This window comes from Oncorhynchus gorbuscha, linkage group LG03 (genome assembly GCF_021184085.1).
Source record: "Oncorhynchus gorbuscha isolate QuinsamMale2020 ecotype Even-year linkage group LG03, OgorEven_v1.0, whole genome shotgun sequence".
Taxonomy (NCBI): domain Eukaryota; kingdom Metazoa; phylum Chordata; class Actinopteri; order Salmoniformes; family Salmonidae; genus Oncorhynchus; species Oncorhynchus gorbuscha.
In genome coordinates this window covers 37929937-37946656 of record NC_060175.1, presented here as the reverse complement: position 1 = coordinate 37946656, position 16720 = coordinate 37929937, and the positions used below count along the sequence as shown (strand labels likewise).

The 16720-nt window shown below is 43.6% G+C and overlaps 1 protein-coding gene across 2 annotated transcripts; it reads left to right on the top strand.

The window, feature by feature from the left end:
- The first annotated feature begins 10394 nt into the window (after nucleotides 1-10394).
- On the top strand, nucleotides 10395-16401 carry si:ch211-112f3.4 (EF-hand and coiled-coil domain-containing protein 1). 2 transcript variants are annotated; one of them, XR_006838112.1, is made up of 7 exons: nucleotides 10395-11366; nucleotides 11543-12011; nucleotides 12102-12236; nucleotides 13912-14115; nucleotides 14327-14483; nucleotides 14881-15089; nucleotides 15274-15416. XR_006838112.1 is itself a non-coding variant. In XM_046342447.1 (7 exons), exons 1-7 carry the CDS (start codon nucleotides 10766-10768, stop codon nucleotides 15574-15576), a joined length of 1995 nt encoding a protein of 664 aa, XP_046198403.1. In that variant the 5' UTR covers nucleotides 10399-10765; the 3' UTR covers nucleotides 15577-16401. The 2 variants fall into 2 exon arrangements, 1 of the variants encoding a protein (XP_046198403.1); XM_046342447.1 differs by having other exon boundaries at nucleotides 10399-11366; nucleotides 14964-15089; nucleotides 15274-16401.
- The last annotated feature ends 319 nt before the right edge of the window (nucleotides 16402-16720 follow it).

Below are 16720 nucleotides of genomic sequence, written 5' to 3'. Positions count from 1 at the left end.
CTAGAAAGATGCCTTAAGATACAGTTTTCAACTTTCGTAGTGGCGTCAAATAATGTCTCCAACATACTAATAGACCACTTCCTTTACACACCTTTACAAGGACTGTTTCAATGCGTTTCCACGAAAAAGCATGACATGTAACTTATTGGTTGAGTCAAACCTCATATTTATTTATCAGAAAATGTCTAGGTTTGTCACAGTTCCTTTGTTGGTAAGTGTTAATGATGGCAAACAATCTCCAAAAGGCACAACAATTATTATGGTAAAAAGGATGAACTAAACAGCAAATCCAATTTTATAAATCCAAACAGTATAAACAACAGGATACGGTATAACCACTTACTAACAAAGGACCTGTGTGACAAAGTTGGACACTTTGTGAGTACAATAAATATGATGTTTGAGAAAATACATTTTCTTGGAAATGCCTTGATGCAGTCCTTGTAAACAGAGGCACCATGCCTATAGGGGCCACAGAGGCACGTAACACCTCAGCTCTGTCCTGTTTAAATAATAATAATAATTTTAGTTGTTGCTTCTCTGTAATACTACTGGCCGCCTAGCAATTTTATGAATTTAGCCAGCCCAGATAGGTTCCCAACCTCAAAACTAGCTACCAAGAAGCCATTTTAGGCTATTAATCAAGTTAGAGTAGCTAACTTGTCTTACTATCTTAGACTTTAGAAATGCAAGCAATAACTAAATATAGTGAATTAGATTCACATTCCATTCAATCTTTTACCCAGATTTTAGCAGTGTGACGACCCACCCACTCTGTCTGCCGAATTCTTTCTCTTTGCTGTTTTCCTTAATAGGATGTCGGTGGGCAGAGCCACGAAGGTTGTCAGCGAAATGGGACACACCAGAGCCCAGGTGAGGGATAAATACACCTTTACCCCATTCATTGAGGAGACTCTCTCCACGTAGACACAATGTATTTTTGGTTGTGGTATTTTGCACCTCTCAACACCCCTCACCATCTATGCACGCATCCACTCACTTGCACTACGGATTACTAACTACACACACACCATTGTTAATTGTATATAGTTTAGTTAATAAATATATTTTTGTCATTCCTTGATCTCTGCGTTGTCGGGTTACGAGCCGGTTCGTGACAGCAGAGATGCAGAGAAGCATATTTAGTTCCTTTAAAAAATGAATCAACAATCAGGAGAATACAGACAGCGCAATATGTATGCTGAAAATCGATGAGGGGTGGGGGGGGGGTTCTAAGCTGACATATGGAATTGTTTTAAGGTCATATTATATGTAACTTAGCTCTTTGATTCAGAATTTTAGGACCCCTTTGGTATAAAAAAATATACATACAGTACCAGTCAAAAGGGTTTTCCTTTATTTTTTACTATTTTCTACATTGTAGAATAATAGTGAAGACATCAAAACGATTAAATAACACATATGGAATCATGTAGTAACCAGAAAAGTATATATTTAGTAGTAACCAAATCTAAATATATCTTATATTTGAGATTCTTAAAAGTAGCCACCCTTTTCCTTGATGACAGCTTTGCACACTCTTGGCATTTTTTCAACAAGTGGTGTAAAGTACTTAAGTACAAATACTTCAAAGTACTACTTAAGTAGGTTTTTGTGTAGCTGTACTTTACTTTTACTTCACTACATTCCTAAAGAAAATATTGTACTTTTTACTCCATACATTTTCCTTGACACCCAAAAGTACTCGTTACATTTTGAATGCTTGGCACACTTATCAAGCGAACATCCCCAGTCATCCCTATTGCCTCTGATCTGTCAGACTCATTAAACACAAATGCTTCATTTGTAAATTATGTCTGAATGTTGGAGTGTGCCCCTGGCTATCGGAAAATAAAAAATAAAATGGTGGCATCTGGTTTGCTTAATATAAGAAATGTGAAATTATTTTATATTTTATTTTTGATACTTAAGTATATTCAGCCAAATACTTTTAGACATTTACTCAAGTAATGTTTTACTTGAGTCATTTTCTATTAGAATATCTTTACTTTTACTCAAGTATGAAAAATAGGTACTTTTTCCATCACTGCTCTCAACCAGCTTCACCTGGAATGCTTTTCCAATGGTCTTGAAGGAGTTCTCACATATGCTGAGCACTTGTTGGCTGATTTTCCTTCACTCTGTGGTCCAACTCATCTCAAACCATCTCGATTGGGTTGAGGTCGGGTGATTGTGGAGGCCAGGTCATCTGATGCAGCACTCCATCAATCTCCTTGTTGGTCAAATAGCCCTTACACAGCCTGTAGGTGTGTTGGGTCATTGTCCTGTTGAAAATCAAATAATAGTCCCACTAAGCGCAAACCAGATTGGATGGCGTATAGCTGCAGAATGCTGTGGTAGCCATACTGGTTAAGTGTGCCTTGAATTCTAAATTAATCAGGGAGTGTCATCAGCAAAGCACCTCCTCCTCCATGCTTCACTTGGGAACTTCACGGAGATAATCCGTTCACCTACTCGGGATCTCACTAAGACACGGTACCAAAAAATCTCACATTTGGACTCGTCAAACCAAAGGACAGATTGCCACTAGTCTAATGTCCATTGCTCATGTTTCTTTGCCCAAGCAAGTATTTTCTTATTGGTGTCCTTTAGTAGTGGTTTCTTTGTAGCAATGCGACTATGAATGCCTTATTCACGCAGTCTCCTCTGACCAGTTGATTTTGAGATGTGTCTGTTACTTGAACTTTGTGAACCATTTATTTAGGCTGCAAATTTATGAGGCTGGTAACTCTAATGAACTTATCCTCTGCAGCAGAGGTAACTCTGGGTCTTCCTTTCCTGTGGTGGTCCTCATGAGAGCTAGTTTCATCATAATGCTTAATGGTTTTTGTGACTGCACTTGAAGAAACGTTCAAAGTTTTTGGCTTTTTCCGCATTGACTGTTCTTCATGTCTTATAGTAATGATGGACTGTTGTTTCTCTTTGCTTATTTGATCTGTTCTTGCCATAATATGAACTTGATCTGTATACTACCTTGTCACAACACAACTGATAGGCTCAAATGCATTAAGAAACAAATAAATTCCACAAATGAACTTTTAACAAGGCACACCTGTTAATTGAAACGCATTCCAGGTGACTACCTCATGAAGCTGGTTGAGAGAATGCCAAGAGTGTGCAAAGCTGTCATCAAGGCAAAGGGTGGCTACTTTGAAGAATCTCACTCTTTTTTTGGTTACTACACGATTCCATATGTGTTATAGTTTTGATGTTTCACTATTAGTCTACAATGTAGAAAATAAAGAAAAACCCTTGAATAAGTAGGTGTGTCCAAACTTTTGACTGGTACTGTATATAAACATTTTTTTTAAAAATAAAATATTGAATTTGGCCTTAACTACTACACGCAATAGAATAACACATTCATAAATGTCAAAAAAGACAGTCACAAAAAGGAAAATAAGATTTTGAAGTGTCTCTGTCCTATATCTAGAATATATCTTGTAGCTTTTTTTTTACACATATTTACAGTAGCACCCATCCAGACCATCCCCCCAGCCCAGCCAGATCACCCGTGATACAAGTCAGTATTTGACGTCCATCCATGTCTGAGGACGTTGGGAGATGATGTGGAAACCGGGCACTAGGGGCAACAGTGAACGCTGTTACCTTCAAGTAGGTTTCGGTTTTACTAGGGCATTGTGGACGTGGATGGGGATAAGGATCTGCCTCTGCCTCTGCCTCTGAAACCAAAGTTCAAATCCAGTTTTTGAGATTTTTGTTTTAACCCTGTCCCAAACCTTAACCCTTACTGTAATCATTCAGAGTTAATGCCCAACCTTAAGTTTTCAGAGTTATTGCCTAAACTTAACCTTAAACACTTCAACATTTGACGTTTGCAACAACTTTAAAATGTGATGTTTGAGAAACATGGATGAATGTCTAATTCTGACATGAGACTGTGAGAGCTAGTTGCCCAGATATCCTCACATACTTTGTGGCCCCTCAAGTTTTGGTGGTGCATGAAACCCCTGCTTATAAAGGAAGTGGCTTATTAGAATGTTGGGACATTGTTTTAAGACACTGTAGCCACTGCTAATAGGTCACCAGACTGAAATATCCAGGTTTACAGGGTAAAGGCAAACTAACTGCACATACAGTCATATCTGAGCTGGGTATGACAATGCAGACAAATATATGTCTAATGCATAGCCAATCAACAAATCTTTACACAATACAACACTTTAAAACAAACATTGTGTCTGTAAACATGTTATAAGTCTGTCCTATTGTGTATCAAGGCATGCTAATGTTATACAAAGCATCTGCCAAGCTATGTTGGCCATCTGGACCTTACAGAGCTCCGGACTTTTATAGGGACCCCTTTTCACTAGTTCCTCTGTATGCCTTTATGTCCTGTACCCTCCCTCTTACCCCATGGATAGCCCATGCGCTCTCTCCCCAACTCTCTTTCTTACTCTTCTTTAACACACTCTGCCATTTCAACTTGAACTAACTTCTTCCTCCCTTTTCTTTCTGTCTGTCTCATTTACTTTTCTCCTATCTATCCCGAACCTGCCAGAATGGGGATCCCACCTCACCCACACACTCTGCTTCAGAAGGGCTCCAACCCAACCTGCACTGCTTAATCTCCATCTCCCTCTCTTTCCCTTTCTTACCCCCCTTTACCCCTCCCTTTGTTTTCTTGTTGGTTTCAGTGATTTAAGTGTAATGACATTTATGAGCTTCATTCAGTTCAGTCCCAGTCTCATGACTCTCGCATGCCACATGTGCTGATTTAAGGCCGCTCCTATAGGAGAGAGTCCCAATACAGGATCAGTGATCTAGATGGACAAGGAAAGGAAGCAAGTTAAAGACATTCTCCGGTGCTTTGTATACTTTTTAGCTTGTAGTTCTGAAAGTAGCACTCACGAGCCAAAAGTGGTCCCTGGAAATTGGTACTACATCACATACATTATATCAAGATTTCAGCACCACGTCATTGTTATTGTTCTCGCTCTCTGCTGTCTGTGCATCATGTGCCTCTTGCTAGCTGTCACTCAAATGGTGAGGGGCTGAAGCTCATTGGTTGAACTCAAATTGCTAGGGGGCTGGCCCTTATGGGAAAATGTAGGAAAAATGGCATAGGACAGCTTCCAGAAAAACAGTTGCTTTAAAATGTAGGATTTTGTGGTTAATTGAGGTAAGACAATAATTCTGCTCATACGGTAGATTATGCATGTATGAACAACACATTAACACACCCAGTCCACAGTGGGAGTTTTGAAAAATGCTTAGAAGTCGCTAAAGTTCCAGAGTGTGTCTGTAACGTTCGTTATTGGAAGGATTGGACCAAGGTGCAGCGTGGAAGATGAACGTGCAGCTGTGTAGGGCTAACAAGCAACAATACAAAATCAAGATCCCACAAACAGGTGGGAAAAGGCTGCCTAAATATGATCCCCAATCAGAGACAACGGTAGACTGCTGCCACTGATTGGGAACCATACCAGGCCAACATAGAAATAGAAAACTAGACTACCCACCATAGTCACACCCTGACCTAACCAAAATAGAGAAATAAAAGGTTCCCTAAGGTCAGGACGTGACAGTGTCGTTAGGGCAGAAGGGACACAATCAACAAGTTCCCTCTCACACACACCTTCAACATACTGTGTAAGAATCTCCGACCTTGACATGACACAGTTTGCTGAAACACGGAGGGCATCAGATTGCGGTTGGCGTCCTGGAGTGAGTGTGTGTATTAGGATGTGTGTTGGGATGTGTGTGTGTGTGTTTGGGCATTGGCACTCTCCTAGGTTTGGGTCAGTGCACAGATATAGGGGCTCTGACTGAGGGAGGGGGAGAGAGGGGAGTGGGAGGGCAGCTATAGGGTCATTGTAACAACTAATAATAAAATAATAAGCATGTGGTCGCGGGAGGGAGCCTGGGATTGTGTAGGTGCGTTTGCGTTTGTGTGTGTGTGTGTGTGTGTGTGTGTGGGGGGGGGCTGGGTAAGTGACCACGTGAGTGTTTGTGCATATCTTGAACTATTGTTGAACTCAGTGGGCCATATGGTAGTGAGCACAAAGACTTAACTCAAACCCATTTAATAGACAGCAATAGTAATGGCATCTTTTTGTAAGCACTAATGGAGGCTAACTCCGCCATGGCTTGGTGTTCAAAGCCTATGGAGAAATGAATGGGATTTTTGGAGGGTTGTTTGATAAACGCCGAAAATAAGGTCTGTGGTATACACAGGTTTAGGAGATCTTATACAGTACATTTTGTTCTAATTTATGAGGTCATCTCTACCAGTGAATTTTGAAGCATTTATGACATCAAAACAAGTACATAAAGCACATGAAGGCTTCATATTTCATTAAGGTCATGTTAACTGACTGATATTATCTCATAGAACAACACTTTTATAAGATTCCCTAAGCCTGTGTTAACCTCAGACCTTATTTTGGGCGTTTTTCCAAAAACCATACAAAAAAAAACATTTATTTCCCTGCAGGCTTTGACCGACGAGCCATGGCTAACTCATTTCCATTTTTTAGGACTAGCAGCTAGCGAGCTCTGTACTGTTAACCCTTACCTTAACTCCATCCCTTAAAGGTGAATAACAGGCCACATCCACCTACAGCCTCCATATTCTGCTCTTCAAACACACACACACACACACCCCATGCCCCCCTTCTTCTACTCCCTCTCCTCCACCCCTTCCTCCATTATTACCTCTTCATTTGTCTTCCGTCCTTTCATTTGCAGCCCAGGCCTTTTCACCTTAAACAGACAGCAGCTGTGTGGTGAGGGCTTAGAGCCACTGCAGGCCTGAATGGACTGTTACTCTCCACTGGGTTGGACAAAGCTGTGCTTCCCCAGCAACACATCAGCTACAAATTAGCCTGCAGGCTCTGGGTCCTGCAGGGGGAGAGACGTGTGTGTGTGTGTGTGTGTGTGTGTGTGTGTGTGTGTGTGTGTGTGTGTGTGTGTGTGTGTGTGTGTGTGTGTGTGTGTGTGTGTGTGTGTGTGTGTGTGTGTGTCCAGGCTGGGGGATCCTTTCATGTCTACCAACACTGATGGGGTGGGGGCTAAGGGGAGGAGCTTGGGACCACTGGCCTGGTACAGTATGAGTGACAGCTGGGAGTCAACAGGTTTAAACCCCAGCTTCTCTCTGACAGGTAATGGTTAACAGGCTGAAGGGGGTTTGCCCTTCAATGTGGGTGGCATGGTGCATGTGTTTGAATGTGTGTGTGTACGTGTGTTTATTTGTTTGTGTGTGTGTGTGTGTGTGTGTGTGTGTGTGTGTGTGTGTGTGTGTGTGTGTGTGTGTGTGTGTGTGCGTGCGTGTGTGCGTGCGTGCGTGCGTGTTTGCGTACATGCATTTGGGTGTGTGTGTGTGGGGGAGTGTCTGTGTTCTGAACTGTAGCCCATCCCTGTACAGTAATGTGATTATCTTCTCAGAAAGAGCCCTGAGACTGGGAATTACTGGCTGAATCTCCTTCACTAGCACTATGGGACACTTCCCTCCTTCTTCACTCTCTCTTTTTTCCACTTGCCTCTTTCTTTCTTTTTTCTTTCTTTTTTTCTTTACCCCTTTATTTATTTTTTCTTTCTTTCTTTCTTTCACCGGACAACTCTCATGATCGGACATGCATTGCACTGTAATTCTACCAAACTAAGTCACGAACTGATTAACCATGATTAACCATGTTAGCTGCCATTGGATCCAATAGTGATTTTACTTGCAGATCTGTGATCTCACTTAGCTCTCAGACTGAGGGATGGAGTTAGACAGAGAAAGGTAGATGGAGCTACTGCATGTCTTCACTTGTCCGTATAAAATAGGTCATCCGTTTATCTTGTCTTCGTGTGAGTGTGTGCTTGAGTTGGTGTGTGTGTGTATTTGAACATGGGTGGGTGTGTGATGGTCTATGTCTATGTGTGTGTGTGTTCCTCTCTCTGAGATGCCAGATAGCAGAGTGTCTGTGATTATCAGGGGATGTAATACTGTAGATGTAGGCCACTGTAGCCCTGACCAGACCTCTGACATCACCCACTAGATGGCCTGCCAGACACAACAACAGTAAACAACACCACAGTAAACAAGCCAGGCGGATGGACAGATGTCCTGATCACTGAAGGGAGGTCACAAAACAGAAACAACTCCATATTTCAGTCATTTAGCAGACATTCTTATCCAATTAGGGTCACGTACCTTGTTCAAGGGCACATCAACAGATTGTTCACCTAGTTGGCTCAGGGATTTGAACCAGTGACCTTTCAGTTTACTGGCCCAATGCGCTTAACCACTAGGCTAATTCCTATAAAAAGATCAACAGGATGGATTTGCTATAACTGACTCCAGACTCTTAATAAACCCATATTCAACTTCAACTTCCTTTACAAAGCCGAAAAATATAAAACAAATATGATCAAAGCGTGTCTAACGTCACATTGAATCTGAAACTGAAATTGAGCTGTAGAAAAGGAACTCCATACTTTTAGAAGTAAAGACAAAGCAAGTGTCGCTGAGTCAAGGAACAATGAATGACTTTACCGCAGCCAGGTGACTCACCTCTCACAGACTTGTATATTAGTTACAGCCGGTGTGTTCGTGTGTGTGTAAGGTGTGCCTCTCTTATCTTATGACCCTAGCACAATAGGGATTTTTTCCTGGTAAGGTTCATTCCATAGGTAGGATGTTGCAGCAAACACATTAAGGCTGAAATTAGAGTAGGTTGTGTGAGTGAGTGTGTGTGTGTGTGTGTGTATGTGTGTGTGTGCACTCATGCACATGCATGTTGTAGCTGTCAGGTATGTGATGAGTAGACATGAGGGTGAGGAAAGGTATTTCCGCTCAGAGGTGCTTGGTGTCCTCTGGGATTCACTGGGAGTGGGAGAATGTGTGTCTTACGTTTAGCTGAAAGAACGTGCTAAGTTTAGCTGAAAGTGTGTGTGTGTGTGTGTGTGTGTGTGTGTGTGTGTGTGTGTGTGTGTGTGTGTGTGTGTGTGTGTGTGTGTGTGTGTGTGTGTGTGTGTGTGTGTGTGTGTGTGTGTGTGTGTGTGTGTGTGTGTGTGTGTGTGTGTGTGTGTGTGTGTGTGTGTGTTGATTGGGTGACAGTGAGTGTTGGCATGTGTCTCTCTGATGTGTTTGGTTATCAGGTGACCTGTCAGATTGTCGCACCCTGAGTAGAAGTGACGAATACACAGGTTGTAGCACTGAAACAAAAAACCTCATGACTCAATTAGCTCTATTCTCTTTCTTTGAACGGAGGGACACCATCTCTGTGTGTCACACATTTAGTGAACAGGACACTATAAGATCCAGGTCTGTTATCCAATACACATCACACATGCACATCATGCCCATAGGGGGCACAGGGGCTCATGCCCCCTCAGATTTTTCCTGTTTAAAAATGTTGTTGTTGTTTCTCTGTAATACTACTAGCCACCTCGCAATTTTATGAAGTTGGTTTTAGCCCAGATAGGTTCCCAATCTCCCAACCTCATAAGTAGATACTAAGAAGCTTTTACAAAGATTTTAGCAGAGATGCAGGGAAGCACATTTAATTGATTTAATAAGAACCATCAGTCAGGAGGATACAGACAACTCAAGAGGTATATTTAGACATGCAGAAAAATATACATATACAGTACCAGTCAAAGGTTTGGACACATCTGCTCATTCAAGGGCTTTCTTTATTTTTACTATTTTCTACGTTGTAGAATAATAGTGAAGACATCAAAACTATGAAATAACACACATGGAATTATGTAGCAACCAAAAATGTGTTAAACAAATCAAAATAAATGGTATATTTGAGATTCTTCAAAGTAGCCACCCTTTGCCTTGATGACAGCTTTGCACACTCTTGGCATTCTCTCAACCAGCTTCATGAGTACAGTAGGTCACCTAGAATGCATTTCAATGTGCCTTGTTAAAAGTTAATTTGTGGAATTTCTTTCCTTCTTAATGCGTTTGAGCCAATCAGTTGTGCCGTGACAAGGCAGGGGTGGTATACAGAAGACAGCCCTATTTGGGAAAAGTCCATTTGTGTTATAGTTTTGATGTCTTCACTAATATTCTACAATGTAGAAAATAGTAAAATAATGAAAAACCCTTGAATGAGTAGGTGTGTCCAAAATGTTGACTGGTACTAATAATATATATATATATATATATTATTAGTACCAGTCAACATATATATATATATTTTCTCTATAGAATTAAGCCTAATGAGTATAGCTCTAATTGCAGAAAAAAAGCGGTTTCAGGTGTTTGAAAAAAGAAAGAATCTCAACTTTAAGGAAGGACACCTACTTTGTGTCCCCTCAAATTGCTGGGTGCATGACGCCAATGCGCCTACACACAGACACACATACAGTATTCACACACAGTTAGCTCTGCGCGGGTGGAGCCTAATCGTGTCTGGAAGGATTTCACCGTCCGAGTCCTGGCGTGCACAACACAACACACACACTTTGCTGTTGAGGGAGATAGACGTCTTCACGCAATGTGAAGACACGACTTGGATGCTAAAGATCTAATATACGACGAAACGTCAGAGCATTATAAGTGCTACGTGAGGTCGATGGTGTATTTTAATCTTATTAGATATATACCTACGTTTTAGTGGGAGGTTTGGGATCTCTCGCTCTAAGTGAATGAACTGGGAAAGCACTGTATTACAATTTGGATGAACAGGTTCTCTCCTCGCGCCCCGGGACATGTTTTAGCGGTGTTGGGTAGGGAATTATTTTATCATATAATTAGGTGGCAAAACACCTCGTCCCCACCATGAAGCGCTCAAGAGGTACAGTAGCGACGCCATCTTTCCAGTCCTCTCCAAGGGCTGCGCGGCAGAGCGAGTGGCTGCGGAGCGCTCTGGCCCACCATCACTGCCCCGACCCCGGCGTGGAGAACGAAATAGTGGTCCTGGCCACGGGGATTGACCAGTACCTCCAGGAGGTGTTTCACCACTTGGTTTACCCCAAACTAGACGACGTGGTCTCGGCAGAGGATTTCACTGTGCTTTGCTCAGTGCTGGGGCTTACCGGAGAGGAAAGTGAGACAAGGGATGGAGAGAAGGAAGAGGAGGGAGATGATGAGGAGGGTCAAGGTATTTGCTCGGGGCTCCCTCGCGAGCTGGCCTTTAGGGACTTCCATTCGCGGCTATGCGGTTATTTCCGCGTCCGAGAGCGCGATGCAACTGGGGTCATGCGCCTCCCAGTTACAGAGGAGACCGAGCACATTGAGCGCGAGATCCGGCTTCGGTGGCCGCGGGTCAGGCGACGGAAATGTGTCAGTTTCGACCTCACAAGAGAACAAACCGGGAGGAGGCCCGCGCCCAAAGCGCACAACCGTGAAATGGGTTCATCAGAACTACATCATAAAACAGGTAAGCAATTGGCTATAGCATATGAACAGGACTCTAAAATGTCTGAACTGTTATGGTTGCAGGTTCAAACTGCTGTGCTCCAGCTGCCCTCACCCCTCAATTGCTACACTGTCTGCTGAGCTCACTCATTAGGAAGGATCCCTCATGTGGACAATCCTCATCTCTCCCACCTCTAGGCCAGACAGAAACCGAGTGTGTGGCTCTGAGGGAGCTGGTTGAGGACCTGCGCTCTGCTCTACAGGGCAGCGATGCTCGCTGCCTGGCTCTGGAAGTTGCATTACGACGACACAGGCTTACCATGCACCACTCCAATGTAGTGACTTCAAACACACATACACCCTCAAACATACCAATTTCAAATGCCCAGGGACGCGAGAGGGGTGCACCTAACCCCCCAAAAGAAGGGATCCCAAATCTCCAGGGCCGAGGGTGCGGGGTGGGGGAAGAGAGGGTAGCAGGGAGACGTGGCTCCAAAGACCCTATCCTCAGGGAGCTGCAGCTGATTCGCTCCTCACGTGACGGACAGCTGGAGGAGGCAATCAGGTTCAACCAGCGGCTGGAGGAGGAGCTTGGCTGGGCATATGGTGAGGCTCGTAGGCTGGAGGGGGTGGAGTCTCGCCTACGGCAGGAGAATGCTGAGATCAGGTTGGTTTTGGTTGACTGAGTTTTTTGTTGATTGGTTGATTGATTAATGGAATGGTTGGTTGATTGGTTTGTTGACTGACTGATTGACAGGCGGAGAACAGAAGAGGCGAGAGAGGCTCTCAGAGAAGGTCTCAAGAAGGTGAGACTGATCCAGAAACAGGCTCAGAACGTCCCTCAGCTCCAGAGCAGAGTCACACAGCTGGAAACAGACATTCAAGAGTACAGGTAGATTATACAACACCCCCGTCCCCAAGTCTAGGCCTGGAGGTCCACCACACTGGCACATAGGGGGCTGAATAAATGGGATTATGTTTGGTTAATATTGAACTCTATATCACCAACAGCAACAACATAGCAACAACCCGGCATAGCTTCTGTCCTCTACACTGCTGATACAGTATATTAACCACATAAACGTGGTTAAAGTATTATTAATTGAGGACACATTTATGACTGTTGAAATGTAAGGTAGTCATTAGTGGGGTAAGTCATTGGCCCTCTGGTAGTGGTATCTGCAATGGTTTAACAGCTTGGCTGACAGTGTGAAGCTGTAATGCTCTCACCACGAAACATAAGAGACCTTTACTACTGTAGTGTACACACTCACCAGCAACACACACATACATGAACGTGCAAAAACATAGTGACTGTCGTGAAGAGGGCACGACAAAGCCTATTCCCCTTCAGGAAACTAAAAAGGGTCCTGAGATCCTCAAAAGGTTCTACAGCTGCAACGTTGAGAGCATCCTGACCGGTTGCATCACTGCCTGTTCGGCAACTGCTCGGCCTCCGACCGCAAGGCACTACAGAGGGTAGTGCATACGGCAAGTACATCACTGGGGCTAAGCTGCCTGCCATCCAGGACCTCTACACCAGGCGGTGTCAGAGGAAGGCCCTGAAAATGGTCAAATACCAGGACAGCGGAGTCAATCACCACCTTCCGGAGACACCTGAAACCCCACCTCTTTAAGGAATACCTAGGATAGGATAAGTAATCCCTCTCACCCCCCTTTAAGATTTAGATGCACTATTGTAAAGTGACTGTTCCACTGGATGTCATAAGGTGAATGCACCAATTTGTAAGTCGCTCTGGATAAGAGCGTCTGCTAAATGACTTAAATGTAAATGTATGTAAATGTAAATACACCAGCCACCCCAGTCACAGACTGTTGTCTCTACGCGGTACCGGAGTGCCAAGTCTAGGACAAAAAGGCTTCTCAACAGTTTTTACCCCCAAGCCATAAGACTCCTGAACAGGTAACCAAATGGTTACCCGGACTATTTGCATTGTGTGCCCCCCCAACCCCTCTTTTACATTGCTGCTACTCTCTGTTTATCATATAAGCATAGTCACTTTAACTATACATTCATGTACATACTACCTCAATTGGCCCGAACCAACCAGTGCTCCCGCACATTGGCTACCTGGACTATCTGCATTGTGTCCCGCCACCCACCACCCGCCAACCCCTCTTTTACACTACTGCTACTCTCTGTTTATCATATATGCATAGTCACTTTAACCATATCTACATGTACATACTACCTCAATCAGACTGACTAACCAGTGTCTGTATATAGCCATGCTACTGTTATTTTCAAATGTCTTTTCACTGTTGTTTTATTTTTTTACTTACCTACACACACACACACACACACACACACACACACACACACACACACACACACACACACACACACACACACACACACACACACACACACACACACACACACACACACACACACACACACACCCCTTTTTCTTTCACACTATTGGTTAGAGCCTGTAAGTAAGCATTTCACTGTAAGGTCTACTACACCTGTTGTATTCTGTGCATGTGACAAATAAACTTGGATTTGATTTGACTCATACTGTGCCTAACCTTTGACCTCTCAGATCACAGTGCACCTGCAGAGGAAGCCACGCCTCACCGCCTCGAGAGCCCATGGACGACACCTGCCTCCAGCGAGCGGTGGAGGGGAAAGCTGCCTCGGACGAGGAAGAGGAAGAGAGGGAGAGGAAGGAGGAGAGGGAGGAAGGACAGTGCTGCCTTTTGGAGGTGAAAAGGCTCATCAACAGACTGCACAACTGTGGTAAAGGGTGAGTGCAACACACACACACGCACGCACGCACGCACGCACGCACGCACACACACACACACACACACACACACACACACACACACACACACACACACACACACACACACACACACACACACACACACACACACACACACACACACACACACACACACACACACACACACACACACACACACACCTGTAGCTGACTCTCTTCTTCTCTCCAGGTGTCAGAATACAACAGCCCACCACTTGCTACTCTCCCAGAACCTCCTCCTTGACAACCAGAACAATCTCCATGGCAATGACCTCCTCATGATCCCCAGGGGGTGGGGTCGCAGAGGTCACACTTATCAGGAGGAGAGGGAGACCGAGTTAGAGAAGGTGAGAGAGAACTAGAGGGGTTCTTAGGGCCAATTCCATTTTTATTTAGCTCCCTCCAAAGAGAAAGAAAAAAAGTAAGACTTGGAATTGATCCTGGAACATGTAGAGAACTAGTAGCCAGTGGGAGGCAGTTATAGATACATTTCCTTGTTTACCATATCTGAAGTATTTAGCAGATGGTGTCTGTGAGAGTACTTTAGATACAACTAATACTGTTGTAGCTCTATTCAAGCAGACTAATGGAAGCCTGTCTGGCACAGCTCACTATCCATTTTTTTTATTGTGTAAATATTATTTCTTCATTGACTGACTTCTGCTTTTTCTCTCTCTCTCTCAATTCATTTCCATTCAATTTGCTTTATTTGCATGTTGTCAACATGTACATATACTGCCAAAGCTTACTTTGGAGATTTACAATATTACCATTCTCTCGCTCTCACTCTCGCTCTCTCTCTCTCTCGCGCACACGCTCACTGTCAGAGGCATGAGGAGGTGGAGGGGTTGAGGTTGGAGGTTCAGATGGTGGAGACCGAGAGAGTACGTCTGTCACTCTTGGAGGAGAAACTGACAGACACACTAACACTGCTACTGCAGCTACACATCAAGGTACACATATACTGTATACACAAGCAAGAACAGTAAACACACAAGTCCTCGGAACATTCTGATTGTTTGTTATACCAGCCTTTCTAGTTTTGTAGTGCCACCTAGTGGTATAGTGTGTGTAAAGACCTGTGTATGAGTCAAGCCTTTCCCACCCTGACATTTCTCTCTCATCCTCTCTGGGCAGGGTGTCTCTCATAGGTCTCTGGGGAAGATGCTGATGGACACTCTGGATGTCTGCAGAAAGAGTGGACATAGCCCATCCCATGTGCTGCAGGTGGTCAATTCCTTCTGTGCCCAGCTTTCGTCCAATGAGCTGCTGCGAGATGGGGTAGGAGTGGTGGGGGGAGGTGGCGGTGTAGGTGGAGAGGCACGGGTATCTGTGTCTACAAGCCAGAGACCCTCAAGCACCGCCAACCCCCCTGCTCATCTGTTTAGGCAACACACAACCCTCTCTTCTCCCCAACTCCCCTCCATGAACACTACATAACTGGTTTACAGGTACAGTACACTCCTAAACCTCCTTCTGATTATGCTACAATACCACGTCCTCTTGTATACCACGTCCTCTTGTATACCACGTCCTCTTGTATACCACGTCCTCTTATAAAGGGAAAGGTAAAGGGGGGTACCTCGTCAGTTGTCCAACGGGATGCATTCAACTGAAATGTGTCTTCCACATTTAACCCAACCCCTCTGAATCAGAGAGGTACGGGGGGCTGCTTTAATCGACATCGTCTTCGGCATATACCACTTCCTCAGGAGTAGGCCTAGCTATGACTGTGTATATGAGAGGAAGATACTACAGGTTCATCTCTGTTGCTCTGCGGCTATAACAGTCTCTGTCTGTGTACTGCTATATGTACACAGCAGATTTAGACTTTCACATCTGTATATCTATTCTGTTGTGTTTGTTACTAACATGGCACTTATGACACAATCATGATTATTTATGCACATTTATATATTCATATTTATACTAATGGGACAAGTTTGATTAGCTATGTATTATGTTTTTTGTCTTTCTGTGTCATTTGACATATTTTGTTAGTTTAGTTTAAAGCTTTGTAGAGGAGCACACTAGTGTGATGACTGTGTATGTATGTCTTCTGATTGTACCTTAGATACACTGCTTACTCTACATCAGGTACAGTACTTTATACTCTATTCATTATTTATCAAATCTCATTGAGATGACACATCTTTTCACATGAGGGACCCGGGAGACCTGATTTATAAACATGTAACATTCTAATTATTGCAGTTATTGTAGAGGACAATTAATACATTTATTAATAAAACCTCATAAAATGTGCATATAGTAGTATACTATGTGTTTTTATTCTCTATACAAATGCATATCTACTGTGGTTGATTATAGGGACTCACAACAGGTGTCTTCACAACATTCAGCTGCTACATTGTACTTAGTGCTCAATATGAGCTCAGAGCTCAGACGTTTCTATCTCATATGACTGTGAGAACCAGGACTCAGGGTGAATGTGTGTGTCTTTGTTTGAGAAACAGCTGAAAGCACCAAACGTGAGTGTGTCAGCGAAAGAGAGAGGTATAAAGCTACTCTGACCTTTGTATGATATCTGAGCAAGGCCCCATATCCATGATACATTGTATCC

Bases quoted from the DNA above. Each gene is read 5' to 3' on its own strand.
- si:ch211-112f3.4 (XM_046342447.1), top strand. From the start codon at position 10,766: ATGAAGCGCTCAAGAGGTACAGTAGCGACGCCATCTTTCCAGTCCTCT. The intron at 12,237-13,911 runs GTAGATTATACA...TTGACCTCTCAG, and splicing joins ACAGACATTCAAGAGTACAG to ATCACAGTGCACCTGCAGAG. The intron at 14,116-14,326 runs GTGAGTGCAACA...TCTTCTCTCCAG, and splicing joins CTGCACAACTGTGGTAAAGG to GTGTCAGAATACAACAGCCC.